This window comes from Mizuhopecten yessoensis, unplaced genomic scaffold, assembly GCF_002113885.1.
Source record: "Mizuhopecten yessoensis strain PY_sf001 unplaced genomic scaffold, ASM211388v2 scaffold10275, whole genome shotgun sequence".
Classification (NCBI taxonomy): domain Eukaryota; kingdom Metazoa; phylum Mollusca; class Bivalvia; order Pectinida; family Pectinidae; genus Mizuhopecten; species Mizuhopecten yessoensis.
The window spans coordinates 2,013,291-2,033,238 of record NW_018408465.1 but is presented as its reverse complement, the minus strand read 5'-3'; the positions used below and the strand labels follow the sequence as shown (position 1 = coordinate 2,033,238).

Below are 19,948 nucleotides of genomic sequence, written 5' to 3'. Positions count from 1 at the left end.
CTGACGACATCGTACCAGAAACCGCTCCGCGTGTTAAGGACAACAATGATGTCGCGACTCCAAAACCGATTATCGGACACACCGATAAATCCGCCCAAGCTGACGCGAGCACCCCTGTTTCGGATCAACCTACACAAAGTAGTCCCAAAGCGACGGTCACACGTAGTGGTAGGCGAGTGAACCAACCGTCGAGATATCAAGAATATGAGATGTGAAATGGGGCATAATAATCCCCTATACATGTGTAGATAGTTACAGTTTAATTTTTGGTTTGGTTCATCTGAATCAATATTTTTTATTTATTTTTTCAAAAGTTTTCAGATAGAATCAATATCTTCATGAAAGTGTATGCACAAAACCTAGTATCCAGGTGAACAGAGCTAAAAGTACAACAAAACAATTTGTTTGTGTTTTCCTGTTTATTCCGAGTGGACGAAGAGACGAACTGTTGCCAATTTGTTACTTAATGAGTTATTTTCAAAATAGACATGGTTCACATTCAATCTCATGGTAAAGTAATTGATCAGTTCAAACGTACATAAATCATGACATTTTCTAGTCAATTCTGATCATTTTATTTTTTAAATAAGTCAATATTGATGTCCATCCTACAGTCTATTTAATTATAATATAATTAACAATGACACCCAGAAAAGACATTGGATAATTTGTTCAGAACTTTGTTCTCAAAAGAAAGGGGTTGTCGTATTTTGACTTATCGATTAGTTTGGCCTGTTAAGCCATTTAGTAATTATTTACTGTACTTACCTGAGGACATCCGGGCATTGTAAAATGATGGCTGATTAAAACCTGACATGAAGCAAAGGTCTTTAGTTTTCATTGGAGTATGAGAACAGCTGTATGTTGATTCAAAAGCCAGATTCACTATAGCTGGAGTGGGAGACATACATGTGTGTATATATATATGGGGCAAAGAAGTAATTCACACAGTGTGGACAAGTTTAGGTTGTGTGTATATATATATATATATATAAGTCTGTATTGCAGGGTTTGCTGAGTAGTCTATGGGAAAGTAGAGCTTAATAAAGGATATCTGCAGATCTAGACTAAGTGTGTGTGAACTATATATATGATGTGAAGAGGGAGAAAGACAGTTTAAACGACCTATATCTCAGTTAATCTGTACAGGGTTAATTAGAACAACTAACTATCAGTATATGTACAGGAATAGCCATTAAATGACAGAGGTCAGGCACAACAGTCTAAATACTCCCCCCTCCAGTGGAAATGTCCGTCAGAGTACATCGACGCAGGTGTAGGGCATATAACACATATTTCTAGAAATGTTCTCTATTTCATACACTGTTTCCTTGTCCTGTAGGCATAGCGGTAGGAGAGGATTAGTTACGTCAAGAACAGTCTGTAAGCACGTTCCAGCATCCCTGACGAGTGCTGGTTGAGCCAACTATATGGTCGTAGTTGTCAATGATTTCTTGATGAGCGCTATGTTGATTCTAATGCTGGGCGCCGCCGTAATACAAAATACAACAAAGCTTTGACACTGGTTTTCCTCACTGCCAGATTGTCCATGACACAGAGCAAAAAACATTGTGAACTGGTGCAAAGCGCATGGTGTCATGGTGTAGGTATGACGGTAATGATTTTCCTTGGCGTAGGTGTTCCACATGCTTTTTCCAGTAGACATTGATGGCAGTTTTGACGAGATGTAACCAATTTCCCTTTGCTAATTAAGGCGGTGTCCAACAGACGGAGGGCTGACGGGAGTCCATACCGTTCTGTCAGTTTTTGTATGTCTTCGGGCGATTTCCCTCTCAGGGTAATCTTTTCCAATTACATTACCGGAGAGCAGGAGGGCTTGTTTGTCTAGGTAAGCCTCAACGGAAGTTCTCCAGATAGGATGTATACTGCAGAGTCGGCGGTAGATGACGGTAGTCCCATGATATCGACAGCTGGATTAGAACCTTGGGGTTCGCTCCACGTACCCGTGTAGGCCGCCCCCATTAGTGAATAGGCCGTCCTCCTGGCAAGCTGAACCCTTTCTCCTGAGATGTTCATAACATACTTTTTGCTAGATGATGACCTCTTTAACCCCAAGTGTTTATAGGTTGATACAACCTCTAAGCTCTTATTGTTGAGGTCCAGGCTGACTTGGTCCACTTCAAGGTGTTTCGGACGGTTGAAGATCATGATCTTGCTTTTAGTGGCACTAAGGCGGTATCGTTCTCTTAAGGCAAAGTATCCTTGAAGGTGGAGCATCACTTGTAGCTCACATGGGTCATTTGACAGCAGAACAATGTCGTCTGCTCTTGTAGGACTGCTTACATGCGTCGTCCCTATTTTAAAGTCCAGATTAACCCTTTCACCACTGTAGACCATAATGGACTCAATTAGATCAATGCATGGTAGAGTCTACTAAAGTTACAGAGGGGTGAAAGGGTTAATTAACATCTTATACGCAGTTGGAGACCAGCATCCACCCTGACGGATTCCTTGCTGTTCTGAGAAGCATTATGAGATGTTGCCTACAATAATCTAAATAATAATTAAAACTTAAATATGCATAAAATACATTTGGGTCTGTTTAGATCCTGATTTCTTATGTAGATAAATAAAAAATGAACAAGTTCAAATGACTATCAACCACGTCCTCTGGCCATAGAAACAGAGCATTATATAAATCACAAAACTTAAAAAAAAATAGGCAAAGCACGTAGCACATATGTAAACAAAATATGAAACAAAAAAGGCATTGCACATCAGAGCACCACAGCACATAATTTATGATCAGAGGACTGGTGACTGGGCAACCCCCACCTACCAAGTCCTCCGATAATGAGTAATATAAAGCAACTTTAAAACATGTGAGTTATTTTGATAATAAAAAGGAACTTAATAAATAATATTTGGCTGTGTTAGGGCATTTTAAAAATTTGAATTATGGCAGATTTAATTGTTCTTATGATAACGGTCGCCTTCTAGCTTCGCGCTTGTAATATGTACTTACAATGTATTAGCACGGAATTATGTATTAGATGCATTCTAGTAAATGGGAGCAAGTTTCCTCCCGCTCTCCACGAAAGAACCATATAATGCTGGATGATTTTAATATTTGTTGGAATCAAGAAGAAAATCAGATGTATATAACTTATCACACCATATTAAATATGTTTGGATTTCGTCAAATCATTCATGAAGCTACGAGAATTACAAATAACACCTGTACCCTGAAGATCGCATTCTTTGTAATTACAAAGACAGAATCGGCCAGTCTGGAACTATCTCAATTGGTTTAAGGGATCACTTTCTTACTTATTGTACAAGGAAAGTCACTAGAGGCTCAATTAAGAAACACAATACAGTGAAAATAAGATCTACAAAAAAATACAACAAAGACCTCTTCAAAGAAAAGCTTCTTAATGCTAATTGAATGTTTTTGTGTTCGGAGTCAGGGGAAATCTTGGTCAAAATTAAGAGAAATATTTATGAAAGTTTTGTATATTGTAGCTCCAGTCAAAGAAATTAGACTGAAGCAGAGAACTGAACCATGGAGAGCTCAGATATTTAAGACAATATTCGGTTGAGAGATAAATGTTTGCATCTATATATAAACCACAATAATGAGTCTGACTACAAAAATGTTTGTCTACTAATCAGATATTTTTTTTCAAAATCGAAGAAAATCGTAACAAACCCAAAAAACTGTGGCAACATTTGAAAGATCTAGGATATGAAAAAGATAAAAAAAAAAATCCAGTTCCAACATTGTCTTAAATATTGAGGATAAAAGCTGTTTTGACGGTCATACTATAGCCAATTTGTTCAATAACTTTTTCACTACCATTGCCTCAAGCTTAGTTAGTAGACTACCTTATCCAAAGAATTTTTTTAATTTTGGCCAAACTAGAAATTTTAGAAATGTTAATTTTCATCTGAAACACATTTCTGAAGATTTTGTTCATAGAGAACTTTGCAATATTAACCCTTACCAAAGCACCGGTCTAGACGGAATACCTGCTAGATTTTTGAAAGACCGGGCTGATGTATTGAAAATTCCTTTTACTTTACTCATTAATACATCTATAAGTACTGGATCAGTACCGGATGAACTCAAGTTAGCAAAAGTAAAACCTTTATTCAAGAAAAATGATAAACTTCAAGTTGAAAATTACAGACCTGTGAGCATACTAAGCACTGTTTCCAAAATTCTTGAAAAAGTTGTCTGCGTCTAACTGGAACATTTTCTAGTTTCTAATAATATGCTCCATGAGTTACAATCTGGATTCAGAAGTTGTTATACTACAGACACTTGATTAATTCGTCTATTTGATAATATTCACAGGTACCATAATGCTTGACCTTCAGAAAGCTAACAGTCGATCACCATATACTTTCTAACAAATTGGAAATTATGGGAGTTAAATCTGTTAAATGGTTCCAGTCCTATCTGCAAAATAGAAAACAAGTTGTTTATGTACATTTAAATAGAGTAAAATCCAAAGAAGCTGAAGTTGATTGTGGAGTTCCTCAACGGAGTATTTTAGGCCCTTCATTATTTTTAACTTATGTAAATGATATGTAAATCAGTATAGATCCTGCTTGCAAGCTTATTTTATATGCTGATGACAGTACAATTCTCTTTTCTCACTCTGACCCAAAATTGATATCAACCAAATTGAGCCAAGTTCTAGAATCATGTTCAGAATGGCTAGTTGATAACAAACTGTCATTACATCTGGGGAAACTGAATGCATCCTCTTTGGAACTAAGAGAAAGCTAAAAAATGTTGAACAGTTTAAAATTATTTGTAATGGTCATACTATTCTGATGCAACCTTTCGTCAAATATCTTGGTTTGTCCATTGATTGCTTTTTTATCTGGTGAATTTATAGTCAACATCATTGTAAAAATAAGGTAAGTAATAGACTTAAATTTCTATATAGACAAACAAGTTCTCTTCCACTAGTAGTAGACTTAAATTTCTTTATAGGCAAACAAGTTCTCTTCCACTAGTAGTAGACTTAAATTTCTATATAGACAAACAAGTTCTCTTCCACTAGTTGTAGACTTTAATTTCTATATAGGCAAACAAGTTCTCTTCCACTAGTGGTAGACTTAAATTTCTATATAGGCAGACAAGTTCTCTTCCACTAGTTGTAGACTTAAATTTCTTCATAGGCAAACAAGTTCTCTTCCACTAGTAGTAGACTTAAATTTCTATATAGGCAAACAAGTTCTCTTCCACTATCCACCAGGAAAATCTTATGCTCAGCCATAATACAGTGTCATTTTGATTACTCTTGTTCATCCTGGTACTCTGGTTTAACAAAAGTTATTAGATATATTCTTAAATTAGATTCCAGGTCCAGAGTTGGTTACAATGAATTTTCTAGTATAAATATGCTTAATGTTAGTAACAGAGTAAAACAACTCAGAGTAAACCATGCTTTTAATATTTTTAATGACAAACGTCCCTCCTATTTAAAAACTGACTTCAAAAGGCTAACAGAACTGCAGCAACACTATATACAAGATGGAGTGAATACAATTTTTATATTCCAAATGTGAGCAGGGCAGAGTCTACCACGTTTGATTACAATGCTGCTAAAGATTGGAACTCTTTACCAGAAAGTATCAGGAAGATCAGGAATAAATCATCATTCAAAGTTGCGATCAAAAAACTTCTTTTTGAAAAACTGAAAAAGAACAGGATCAGACATTTGTATTTTATTGATGTAATATGTTCTATATACATGTTTGTGTATGTTTGTATGTGAGTGTGTACACAATATGGGTGCTGTACTTCATAGCAATGTGTTTTAAGTCACAACCTATATACAGTGTATTAATATTAACATCAATTTCAACATAAAATTAAGTTATCTTCAAAACATAATAACTATAGTAATTTTTTTCTTCAGTAGTGTTTATGTGTCTTTTAATGGACCACAGTGGAAATAAGCTTCAGGGCTTTCTGGATAATCCTGGTTTTAAGGGCAGCATATACTTTTTAATTTTTCGTAGGAATAGCCATTACCTATCTTATAATTTATAAAAGTGTGATAACCTTTTTTTAGAGACTTGTATAATTTTACATTAATATGTTTTATAATGTAATCAGCTATATAAATTATTAGTGCCAAAACATGTATTGGGTACTGTATGAAATTGTTATGTTGTTGTACCTTTTTACCAAATAAACTTGAAATGAAGACATACAAATAATTATGTATAGCACCATTGTTATATGCATATTATTTGTTGCATTTTTTAATAATGAAAAAAAACCCACCAAAATAACCCGTGTGGTATATAAGATAGGTCTCTGATAATATTTCCTTGAGTGTAAATGTTTATTCGAAAAGAAAATGGAAAAATAAGTTCTTCCCAAACGGGGAATCGAACCCCGGCCGCCGCGGTGAGAGCGCGGAATCCTAACCACTAGACCATTTGGGAACTTGTCTAATGGAAAACAAACAAAGTTTATAATGGTATGTTTTAATTACATTTTTTTTTATTATCACGAATACTTGACGTTTTATGTAAAATATCAATTTAAATGTATTGGCAATCATACCTTAAATTAAGATCGATGCAAATGGTTTAGCCGATAAGTATAAGCGTAAGCACCACGGGAACCGGCTTTCGATCAAGCACGTGTCTTGTGGTCCTGGTCTGACAAACGCTTAAAAAAAATAACAACAAACTCAGTCGTAATGAAAACTTTACGGGTACTTGAACTCTACAGCGGGATCGGTGGGATGCACTGTGCTCTAACAGGTTGGTTTTAGTTATGTAACTTAACATTTAGTTCAATATTTCCCGGTAAAATGGCGTTATATCATGATACCAGCCCCGTCTGCGGCCACAAGAACGACCATACAAGTTGTTGTCTGTACGTACAGTACTGTCAGTTCACAGGAAGGGCCTACTTTTGAACACACCGCCTTGTTGCAAGAGGTATAACCGTCCCCCTTAGCTCTACTAGCCGCCTTCGTTACGTGAAGTAAGATCGGAGCAGACGAGGCGTCTGTATTGACAGACGAGTCTAGCACCTGTGGTCAGTTTTAAGGGCACTATGCGGTTATTTTAGTGATCATGATATAGCAGGGGGGCGCGCCTAATTACCCAATACTACCCAATACCACCCAATACTACCCAATACTACCCCATACGATCCAGTTATGAACCAAATACTTCTTTATTACTGTGAAATATCACCTTTGTAGACGTTATTTACTTCCATCTGCCATATTTTATCGGGAAATATGCGATTTGGTGCCGAAAACATCACCGAATTGCCGTGACTATGACCCAATACTACCCCATACCACGGAATTAGATTAGATCTAAGTCCGTGCCCATACCACCCAATACTACCCAATACCACCCAATACTACCCCATACGACCAAGTTATGAACCAAATACTTCTTTATTACTGTGAAATGTCACAGTTATTTACTTCTATATGTCACATTCTATCTGGAAATATGCGATTTGGTGCAGAAAACATCACCGAAATGCCGTGACTAGGGGTTCGACGATTTACAGGAACGGGCAGAAATCTATTAATTTTTATATAGGCCTATACATTAATGAATATATATATTAGATCAGAGACGTATATAACACAGTTATGGCTTTATACGTCTCTGATTAGATACATTAAAGTATCATTATCGGGTATAAGATATATTTGATAAAATGATTGCAATTACATGATCGCCATTCGGGGCAGAATCGGACTAAATTATATTTATATTTATATTATTATATCTTTTTTATCGGGTACAAGATACGTCATTTGATAAAAGGATTGCAAAGAATTTAAAAAAAAGTATTGTATTGATATGGATCGGGCAAGAACGGTCGACGATTTACAGGAACGGACAGAAACGGGGCAGGATCGGACTTATTTATATATATTTATTGTATATATTTAATTATCCTTATCTGGTATAAGGTATATTTGATAAAAGAATTGCAATTACAGGAACGGGGCAGGATCGGAATATATATATATATATATATATATAAATTGCCAGGCCGAGGTTCCAATTTATGTCTCTGTTTTATTCTATAAAAAAGGGTTGTTCAGAGAATTATATATTACATATATAATAAATATGTATCTGAGTTATTTTCTCATTTATATATATGACATTGTTATTGCGATGTCATAACACCTGAAACATTGGAAATGACATTATGATAACTAAATTTTAATAACTTCATAACTTATACTCAACTCTTAATAAATAGCATGAATATATTTTGAGTGAATTAATTGGTGTTAATGTGTAGATTACAATCCCATCACGTCTACGATCTTAAAAAAAAGAAAATACGCAATTTTCCAACTCAAAAAAGGGACATCAATCTGAAAATTAAATATTATTCTATATGTAAATATAAGTTAATTGAAATACGTGTTTTACGTAAATAAATATTGAAGTCCATATGTTGGATTGTTAGGCCTTATCTGTTATAGAAAAACGATACTGTATATTAATTGTATATGTAAAGAAGAAAGAAACACGGTGAAACGCTTTAAGTTTCATTTTTTTTCAAAGGCCGATGTGGTCAAAACTGATTATCTAATTCCGTAATAGTAGACAATAGACTTCTTGTTCCAATGTTCAAGCTGGTTTAAGGAAAGGCTACTCTACAACTGAAAATATATTTATCCTTCATGCTTTAATATCTATATACGTTTCAAAAAGTAATTTTGGGGTTTGAAAATACCAATATGATTGAGAAATTACGTGTACAGTTTTGTTAAAGAATTTTAAACATACGTAGCTCCACAGCAAATATAATGGTATATGGTGAAACGGGTAGGTACTCGCTGGATATTGAAATTAAATCTAGAATGATAATGTTTTGGTATAAACTAATTACAGGTGAAAATAAATTGTCTAGTATAATGTACAAGCTTATGCTGAATTTACATAAAAATGATTTCGCTGATTTTAAATGGATTTCATATATCAAGAATCTATTCAATTGCACGGGACTAAGTTTATGTTTAAAATTAGATATTGTACACGGAATTAGATAAAGTCCGTGGTTATGCATTCATATAACTTGATGTTTTTAAAGACTTAAATTTGTTTAAATAAATTTGACGAGTATTTAGTAAGAGTAGATTTACTTTTCACGACCATGTATCTTTAGTATATATTGGAACAAATCTATATTTATACATATTATATCGATAGTTGTTATAAATAAAAAAAAATCCGTAGAATGTTCATGTACGTCAATACGTTTATAACGTTCATTGCATAATAAAATTATTTAAACATTTGTTCTAATTTAGTTGACTACAAGTAATTTTGGGGGAAATCCTCTATTTGCCAATTCTATTCAAAATTTATCTCCGTTTTCGTCTTCATTGCATATTCTATATATATATATATATATATAGTTAAGTCAAGTCAAGTCAATTTTGTTTATTATAGTGTCATATATCACAATTACATCGTACAAGTATATAGTTACACAGTATAAACACATATAGTTACATAATTTATAATATCATAATTTTGTTAAGAACAGCTATTATACATAATACATTAATAAATTAAAACAAACTATCACATGTGCCAATCCAGAGAGCAGGTGATTGGGACAGCCCCTACCTAACAAACTCCTGGATTTTGTCCTTACATATTACATACTATAATAGTTAAAAGGTTTCTTTTATATTTACTGCCTTAAAACATGATGTCTTTAAAAAAACAATAACAATGGTGATAAATAAAATGAATAATTTCCTAGTTCTACATTGTAGTGAAATTTAGATTTCCAAGGGTTGGGGAGCCCCCTTCCAGCGAGGTCTGCTAAATTCACACTAACTAGTAGCTAATTATATTTAAACGGAAGATTATTTTCATAAAAAAATGTTTCTGATTGACACCTGGTATCATATTTAACAAATGCATTAAATAGAAAATGTAATTGTATATGATGTTCAGCCTAAAATGGCTTACAAGACACTGTTTAAAATTATAACTAATCACATAGACTGCTACGTCTTCTGTACATATTATATAAGTGGTTTGCAAGTGGAATTTGTAATTCCTCGGAAGACATTATAAAATTAAATTATAATATATATATTTACCTGTAACTGTGATTTAGATCACGGACTTAGATGTTAAATAAAATTGCAACATCACGGTATCTACCATGTATCTATAGAGATCACATTTACTTGAGATGGCCAACGAGTTGAATAAAGTATATGTGTATACAGTATCTCTGGGAGTCGAATCAAGTTTTCATGTCATTTAGTATTTTGCTTTCGGATGATCAAAGACGTATATATTACGTAATGTAATATATACGTCTCTGGATTGATGTATAAGAAGCGTAACGTAATTCCTTTTATTAATCTATTTAATTTTTACATTACTTAATGACAACCTACTCGTCTACCCTTCATAAGATTGGTCAGGGAACTATATATGGAAAAAATATCTAGCTTGTCCAAAACAGACTATCTGTGAGTTAATCAAGTAATTGAAAGGACTTCGAATCATATACAATCCATATACTTTTTGAATTTCGTAGTATTTGAGTATCTAATTTAACTGAAGGTTCTTCTCCAGCATTGTTATATAATTGATACTGTTATGTTTAACAAAATTGAATAACTAACATTTATGAAAAGTAATTTAAAATTTTCTAAATATTTCCTGCTAAATTTATATATATGATCTTAATAACACCATTTTATGACATGAATAGAATTAATATAGTATCATGTAATTGCAATTCTTTTATCAAATATATCTTATACCCGATAATGATACTTAAATGTATCTAATTAAATATATATATTCATCAATGTATATATAATAATTAATAGTTTTCTGCCCGATCCTGCCCGTTCCTGTAAATCGTCGAACCCCTAGTCACGGCATTTCGGTGATGTTTTCTGCACCAAATCGCATATGTCCAGATAGGATGTGACATATAGAAGTAAATAACTTCAAGAAATGCGATATTTCACAGTAATAAAGAAGTATTGGGTTCATAACTGGATCGTATGGGGTAGTATTGGGTGGTATGGGGTAGTATTGGGTCATAGTCACGGCAATTCGGTGATGTTTTCGGCACCAAATCGCATATTTCCTGATAAAATATTGCAGATGGAAGTAAATAACGTCTACAAAGGTGATATTTCACAGTAATAAATAAGTATTTGGTTCATAACTGGGTCGTATGGGGTAGTATTGGGTAGTATTGGGTGGTGGTATTGGGTAGTATTGGGTGGTATTGGGTGGTATTGGGTAGTATTGGGTAATTAGACGCGCCGTAGCAGGGTCCTATTAAATTCCTGTAGGAACTCTATCTAAATCAGAGATTTATAATTTTATAAATTTCTGATTTAGATAGAGTACCTACAGGAATTAGGTCCTGTTTACTTCTATATGAAAGATGCATTGTTTTATACGCAGGCATGCCCAAGTTTCCTCTGGCTTTAACAACACTTAGCCTTGGACATTTTGACTGATAGAAGTCTCAGTCCCTAACTTGACATTTTTCTGGTGTCAGGGACCAGAGGAAACTTGGGCTTATGGTAATTTTTGGAATCACACTACTCTCTATAATCTGTAATCTGTATCATTATGTCAAATGATCCAATACAAGCATGTTTGAAACGCAGATGAGATGGAGCGCATGCAAGTGGATTTATGTTGCTGAGGGTCACTACGTGCCTCAAATGCCTCAGGCTTGTTGATGAGGACGATTGAATCATGTAGTTGGTTCCACTCGGATATACTGTCCTCGTGAATATTCTTTTTGTAAACTAGGGCTTAATTGCTGGTATTGGCTCTTTAAGAAACACTTTGAGTGGTTTATTTGAGGCTTCTGGATCATATTGACACTCTGGCAGCCTGCATTGCGTATAGATGACCAGATATTGGGAAGACAGCAGTGCTGGCACAGACCCCTCGTCCACTTTGAATAGAACGTTAGGGGAACAACTTGTTGCTTTTCAGTAGTGATTCCAAATATGACAACATCTGCGTTTGATTGTCCCTGAGTCTCTTTCGGGATATAGTCTCCGCTAATAAAATGTGCAGCTCAATGTTGAATCCTTTCAAACTTTCCGATTTGGGCCTAATTCATATCCCAAATAATGGCTCCTGACTCACAAGGTGGAAAATGCAACAAGCCAGTCCAGAATTCAGGCCAGCTCCTGGAATCTCTGAATCCTAGACAAATTGATGCAACACGGTAGATATAGATTCATATCTCATAACACCACATCACCAATATAAGTGTTGACCTAATGAAAACTTACCATGGTGATAGAACATTTATGAACATATTGAAGCATAAATACAGCTTTTTATGACTGTGTTCCTAATAAGTCATTTAAATCTGCTTTTGTGTATATATACATTCAGTTTTGATAAGCCAATTGTTCTTTCCATACTAGAGAGCTGCCTTCCATTTGAAGTGATACTTGCTATTGATGTCAACACTACAGCAAACAAAGCGTACAGACATGCATTCCCAGCCTCCAAACTCTCAGAGTGTGGGATAGAGGTAAGTATAGGACGATGCTTGGATGAAAGATGATCAAGTGTGTTCAAATGAACGACCTTGACTAACTTTTCATAGTTATAGGGGTCAATTGTGCTAAACCATTAAACAGCTTCTATAAATTCTAGACCAAATTTGAAGGTCCAGTGAGTAAATCAAAGTCATAAATTTCAAACAAAGATTTAAAATTTAGAGTAATGATATTATCTCATTATAAATGAATTACACCTTGACCCTGTTTGAAGGTTACAAGTGTGAGATCAATAACAGGTGAGCTATACATGCCCATGAGGCCTTAATTTTGTTCACTAAAATACACTCTCTAGTATTGTATATGCATTTTATATCTTTTAGACACTGACAGTGAAACAGTTGGATGAGTGGAAAATCGACATGATAGTGATGAGTCCGCCGTGCCAGCCGTTCACACGCGTGGGCAAAAAGTTGGATACAGAAGACCTACGTAGCAAGTCATTCCTCCATCTCCTCAGTCTCCTACCAAAGTAAAATATATTGTCAAAACATTACATAAATTATTTTTTAAATTCCAGTGTCACAATTTATAATTGACATATTTATTCAAGTAAAACATTGTATCCAAAAAGTGTCCCCACCACCTCATCATGCCAGGATTTTGTACAGATATTTGCTGCAGTTTAATGTTTTACACCTGGATGCAATTTAACCTGTTTATACAGAATAGTGCTAACGCTGAGACTGAGTGATAAAAAAAACCATTTCACAAGAAAGATGCCACCGTGTACCGTATGTTGCCATGTAACAATATGGGAACCTTCTCTGTGTATACTTTGCTATGTAATAAAACAAGTAGAATCATACAAGATATCCCTTTGTAACGGAGTACTCAAAACATAAGAACTGCCGTCTAAACTACCTAATCGGTTGATTGATAAAATGGAAAGTTTCTCCAAACCTGTACAGCAGAGAGTCTCTAGGAGCTATTAAACTGAGGTACTGACATTTGGATTCCTCCACAAAAATATGGAAAGCTTTAAATGTACACATAATTTTAGTACAAGCTTTAGTTCTCCTTTCTTTTATTTCTCGCATGCTTACTCCTAAAATCTATCTCTGTTATATATACATTATAATTTTTTTTTGACAAATAAGGGAGGAAACTCTTGAAAGATTAATCCAATATTCATCAGCTGTTGAATTGTTGTAGACTGACCTACTGTCCATCCTACATCCTTGTGGAGAACGTGAAGGGATTCGAGTCATCACAGACTAGGGACAGACTGCTAGACACACTCCATACCTGTAGTTTTAACTTCCAGGTAAGTTTGCAATCAGGATCCCAAGGTCAAGGCCTAAGTAACTGTTGCTATTTCTAGGTCAACCACAGGGTTATTGGAGTTTTTCATGATTTATAGAAGTTTCCTAGTTTTAATAGGTATATGTATTCATCTTAATTATTTAACCTGTGTAAAAGGACCACTAATACATATATCTCAGTGTTGTTAGCCTGTGATCAGCAACCACCTACATATATCTCAGTGTTTATAACCTGTGATCAGCAACCACCTACATATATATGAGTGTTGTTAGCCTGTGTTCAGCAACCACCTACATATATCTTAGTGTTTTTAGCCTGTGTTCAGCAACCACCTACATATATCTCAGTGTTGTATGCCTGTGTTCAGCAACCACCTACATATAACTCAGTGTTTATAACCTGTGATCAGCAACCACCTAGATATATCTCAGTGTTGTTAGCCTGTGTTCAGCAACCACCTACATATATCTCCATGTTTATAACCTGTGATCAACAACCACCTACATATCTCAGTGTTTATAACCTGTGATCAACAAACACCTACATATATCTCAGTGTTGTTAGCCTGTGTTCAGCAACCACCGACATATATCTCAGTGTTGTTAGCCTGTGTTCAGCAACCACCTACATATATCTCAGTGTTGTTAGCCTGTGTTCAGCAATCACCTACATATATATATCCGTGTTCAGAACCTTTGTATAATAACAACCTACATATATATCAGTGTTCATAACCTGTGATCAGCAACCACCTATATATATATAGCTACATAATTATATCTCAGTGTTTATAACCTATGATCAGCAACCACCTACATAATTATATCTCAGTGTTTATAACCTGTGTTCAGCAACCACCTTCATATATCTCAGTGTTGTTAGCCTGTGTTCAGCAATCACCTACATATATCTCAGTGTTGTTAGCCTGTGTTCAGCAACCACCTACATATATCTTAGTGTTTTTAGCCCGTGTTCAGCAACCACCTACATATATCTCAGTGTTGTTAGCCTGTGTTCAGCAACCACCTACATATATCTCCGTGTTTAAAACCTGTGATCAGCAACCACCTCAATATATCTTCGTGTTTATAGCCTGTGATCAGCAACCACCTACATATATCTCAGTGTTGTTAGCCTGTGTTCAGCAGTCACCTACATATATCTCAGTGTTTAAAACCTGTGATCAGCAACCACCTACATATATCTCAGTGTTTTTAGCCCATGTTCAGCAACCACCCACATATATATCAGTGTTTATAATCTGTGTATATCCTACATACCACTGTAAATCTCAATATCTTTTACCTGTGTGTATCAACTACCTTCAGATATCTCAATGTTTCTAATCTCTGTAAAAGGTACAAGTATATGTTAGAAGTGTCTAATCCTATGCAAATATAACTGTTTTTTTTTTTTTGAAGGAATGTTTGCTGACCCCCTTGCAATTCGGGATTCCTAACTCCAGACTGCGTTACTACCTAATAGCCAAGAGAGCACCATTGAAATTCAGCTTTAAAACTAGTGAAAAGGTAAATATAGTTTGTACTGGTATACCTTGTCCAATTTTATGAAACAAATCCTTTACAGTGCTCAGTGATGTAATAACATGATGTATGTAGATTATGAAACAGTAATCACAGGTCTTCGACACGACTCAATTTTAGAATGTATGTATGGCTAAGAAGGCTTTCAACATCATGAATTCTTTCAAACATAAAATTTGGGTGCATTGTCGAATTATTCTTGCATTCTATATAAAAGTTGAAGTTCCATTAAGCGAATAGAAAGTGTCCTCTTGTTAAGGGTATAAATGTCTTGTTTTGTATGCCATTCTTGTTTGGGTCTGGTATCAGATTACAAACTTTTTGTTCGCTGTATCATGCACTATTGTTTTACAGTGTTTGTTGTACACATATCATTGTAAATATGTAACTACATCAATACCTAGTATTTGTCTATATCTGACAGCACTTTATATGAAATTATGTACATATTGACTTGTATGTCCACAGATATTGTAATATTGACTTAAATGCCCCCAGCTACTATCACATCATATAGTTCCAGTTTACATGTATTTTATTTTGACTTAAATGCCCCCCACTGGTTTCACATCATGTAGTTTCAGTTTACCTGTATTTAATATTGAGTTGTATGCCCTCAAGGTGATGTGATAAATATGTATATAGTTTCAGTTTAGATGTATTTTATTTTGACTTAAATGGTCTCGCTGGTTTCACATCATATAGTTTCAGTTTACATGTATTTTATACATGTATTGACTTAAATGCTCCTATTTTCACATCGTATGATGTCAGTTTACATGTATTAAGTGTTAAGCTGTATGCCCCAAGGTGCTCCAATTTTCCAGGGGGGGGGGGGGTCCATGTGGGGGAAAATTGAGGAAAATGGTGAAAATACATGATTTAAAAAAGAAGAAAAAAACAACTCTGGATCCGCCACTTACCACTAATACTGTTCACATTGCTCTTGATTTACTGCTTTTGATTCCAGATTCTAGATACAGTACCAAGCTTTGCGGCAAGATGGCTATCATACAAAGTGCACAAAAAATGCAGCAGTTCAAGATCTGCTATTGGTTCAGAGGCTGGCGCATCCACAACATCAGCTGTTGCCACAGACACCACAGAGACATGTGGAACCACCATGTCACCACCTATTGGCACCGACATCACAGGGACAGGTGGAACCACCACGTCACCACCTGTTGGCACAGACATCACAGGGACAAGTGGAACCTCCACGTTGCCAGTTGCCACCATTGCCACTGACACCACGGTGATTGATGGAACAAAAACACCATCAACCAACACCCCTGCTGACAGTGGTATACAGATTGGCATCAACAGTAACAACAAACATACAATATGTTCACAAAAATCTTCAGAAAAGTCAAATATGTGTTCAAATATTCATGGAGAAGGAGGTCAAGAACATACAAACTTTTGTACAAGTTTGTATGAAAAGAACAGGGTTGGGTATAGTGGTAAATATCAGGCATTGCTTGAGTATGGACATAACATGAGGCAGCTGGAAAGCGATGTCCGGAAATTGTCTGAGGAATGTGTGAGTCTTGGACATTTCCTGGAACAAAGAGAACAAGAGCATTTTGATGCCTATAGACTTACAGACAAAGAGCTGCGGCGTTTTATAGTGATGGATATTGTACACCCTTGTCTCACCAAGACGATCTGCTTCACCAAGAGGTAGAATATACTGCTATTTGGCTTTAATTGTTTATATTGAATAGCTCTTTGTAAATGGTTACAAATCAAAAAAACTTCTTGTAGAGATTTGTAAGGTTTTTAATTTGTTTCATTTAAATTTTATAATTAAATGTATTGTGAAATGCATTGTACATAATATTTTACTTGTTTTGAATATAAGAATGAATTTGTGAGTATTCTGGTTTTTCCCAGGTAAACTAATATGACTGATATTTGTGTTTGTAGGTACGGTCACTTTATGGAGGGTGCCGGATCAATTATTCAGATGACCACAGATGTTGAGGTACTGCTCACTGGTCAGATCCAGTCATAAATTGTTCCGAGCTTGATCTATTTCTAACATTTTTCTTATCTCCAAATGATAATGTTAAGTTTTGAATTATAATTTTTGAAAAATTCTTCAGATATGAATATTTGTGAATATGACTTGATAAGGATTCAACATATAATAATAACAATTGGAGGTTCTTATATACCGCTTTATCACATCTTAGTTCGTAGGTCGTCTCAAAGCGGTTCACAAATCATTATCCGTGGTTATAGGACCTTTGCAACCAGCCAACATCTTTCTCAGCTCCCTGTGGAGCATACAGTGGGCTGGCCTGGTGCTGCCATTTATGCGCTCACAGCTAGCATTCTACAATTCTAGCACTGCCCAACCACGTACTCATTTACAGCTGAGTAGACTGGAAGAAGCGGAGTAACGTATCTTATTCAAAGATACAACACAGTGCTGTGACGTGACTCGAACCCGCAACCCTTCGGTCACGAGCCCGGCGTCATACCACTCAACTACCATGCCTCTTGAACATACTATGTTCAAGTTATAAGTAACCTTCACTTGTATTGTGATACAGTCTGTCATGTGACCATTTGATTATGACTACCTGTACTTATCTTGTGAGATCTTCTTATGGCAGCCAAGGGCTTGTCATGGTAGTCGGACATGCACACACATTGCTATCATTTACATGTACTTAATGCAAAACACAAATGGTGAATATTTATTTGTTCATTAACAAGCAAACATAATGTTTCACTGTCACACTTAAACAATATTCTCATGCTTCTCTGTCCCAGGGAAAATCCTTGAATTTTAGAGCATTGGGCCATTTCAGCAATTTTTATTCAATAGAAATATTAATGTTCTGTGTAAAATTAAACAAAAGTTGGAACATGGAAGCGTCAATTTCAGTTTTGAGGGGTCAGTGGCCGTTCCAGGACTATCCCTGCTGTCCCACAAGGAATTGAGGAAATCAAACCTACAAAACTAGTATAATGGTGATAAATATTGTGGAAAATGGTTTTCACTACGGTTTTCCTTTTAACAGGTTGTAAAGAGAGCTAGTGAGTTTAAACACAGTGCCATGGAATTACAGAATCGTGACGAGTGGGGAGAAGAGGACATAGCCATCATCAGGGCCCTACAGCTACGCTACTTTACACCTCGAGAAATAGCAAACCTCCTGTGCTTCCAACAAGGCTACAGTACGTATATTTGTTTTTTCCGGTCCAATCATTTTAATTTGAAGGAAATGTTTAACATTTCAAGGACTGATACCAAGCTTGAATTTACATCATTGGATTTATTAGATTTATTGCTGTCTCCTTTTGATGTCACTTGTGCCTTGTATAGATATATTATAATTGAACAATACCATATCTGTCCAAGGATCTTCATTCCGATTTGATCTCTTCCTCTTTTGATCAGGTTTCCCAGAAGACCAATCCAGAATACAGTCATACCGGTTGCTAGGCAACAGTCTGAATGTCCATGTTGTGTCCGTTCTGCTGAGGATGTTGGTGGATGGGGACACCTGATGGATAAAAATCCTTGAGAATGTCTTGTGATGGAAACATGACCTTGATGTTATGGGGACTTGACCTTGATGGGAAGCTACGTGGACAGAAATTAATCTAATAACCCACGCATTCCGTGATCAGTGTGTAGATTGCCTCCACTATCTGCCATTGATACTTTGCTCTCCATCACCAACCCTCCTTACGTACCAGTGCTATCCTGCATACTGTTACGTACAGGTTTAAACCAAAATGGACGCATTAAACATTAAAGCAAGTGTACAAGATGTGTTGATATTCATATAAAAGCGTGTGTATTGTAACCTCATGTGTATAACAAACTGATGTTACATCAGTGTGTATGAATATCAACTACTGCATGACACGTGGCTATAGGGGGCTAGTTTTGAGTTCCTTTGAGGTTTGTTTTAAACATGCTAAAAGTGCAATATGTTAATCAGGAGATATTTTCTCGAGTGGTTTATGCCATATATCTTTTCTGGTACCATTCAAACTTGTGATGATAGTCATACTTTTACATCAAATACAAATAAAGAATTTAAGTTTAATTCGTAGTGTTTGTACTTTCTTATTAATTTGCTGTTGCTGTTACACATATACATTTGTACAAAATGAAAAAATTGAAATGTATGTATTGTCTTAAATACATGCAATTCAGTCCTTATATTTATGTTCAGATTAACAAGGGAAGTGCTACTTCATCTGTAGGTGGTTTGTTTTGTTGTAAGATACATTTTACACAAACTGCTTTAACTAATGCAGGAACAGACGTTTTCGTGGAAACAAAGTGATGTTTTTTTCTATGGTTATCATTTTGGGTCAGCCAATTTGATGACATACAATTGAGCTTGTATCACTCGAAAAGTTTGACAGAAAGTTCCAAACAGTTTCAATTTTTTGCAAGTTATTGTTCAGGTTGCACCACTTTCAAAACAACATTTAGTTGGCGAGTTTATTTAGAGGCTGTAAATTTGTTAAGTCAAATGTTTTTTTTTTCCTCTGGTAGAAGGGGTATACATAGTTTGTGTACTGTAATAG

At 35.3% G+C, this 19,948-nt stretch overlaps 2 protein-coding genes and 1 non-coding gene across 4 annotated transcripts in view; 2 read left to right on the top strand and 1 right to left on the bottom strand.

Moving 5' to 3' along the window:
* The window catches only part of LOC110459922 (uncharacterized protein K02A2.6-like), a 2,793-nt gene extending 1,102 nt beyond the window's left edge, over window positions 1-1,691 (top strand). Inside the window, exon 2 of the mRNA XM_021512430.1 lies at window positions 1,638-1,691. Coding sequence (XP_021368105.1) covers window positions 1,638-1,691 — 54 coding nt within the window. The remainder of the gene's footprint in view (window positions 1-1,637) is intronic.
* Window positions 1,692-6,363: 4,672 nt separating this feature from the next.
* Window positions 6,364-6,435, bottom strand: Trnae-cuc. Its single transcript has one exon. It is a non-coding gene; the product is annotated as a tRNA-Glu (tRNA).
* A 230-nt stretch (window positions 6,436-6,665) lies between these two features.
* LOC110459962 (tRNA (cytosine(38)-C(5))-methyltransferase-like) lies at window positions 6,666-19,447 on the top strand. 2 transcript variants are annotated; one of them, XM_021512537.1, is made up of 9 exons: window positions 6,666-6,759; window positions 12,438-12,547; window positions 12,899-13,047; window positions 13,731-13,842; window positions 15,263-15,370; window positions 16,356-17,068; window positions 17,315-17,372; window positions 18,421-18,577; window positions 18,801-19,447. In XM_021512537.1, the coding sequence occupies exons 1-9, from the start codon at window positions 6,696-6,698 to the stop codon at window positions 18,908-18,910; spliced, it is 1,581 nt and encodes a 526-aa protein (XP_021368212.1). In that variant the 5' UTR covers window positions 6,666-6,695; the 3' UTR covers window positions 18,911-19,447. The 2 variants fall into 2 exon arrangements, with proteins under 2 accessions (XP_021368212.1, XP_021368213.1); XM_021512538.1 differs by lacking the exon at window positions 6,666-6,759 and adding an exon at window positions 6,841-7,039.
* The last annotated feature ends 501 nt before the right edge of the window (window positions 19,448-19,948 follow it).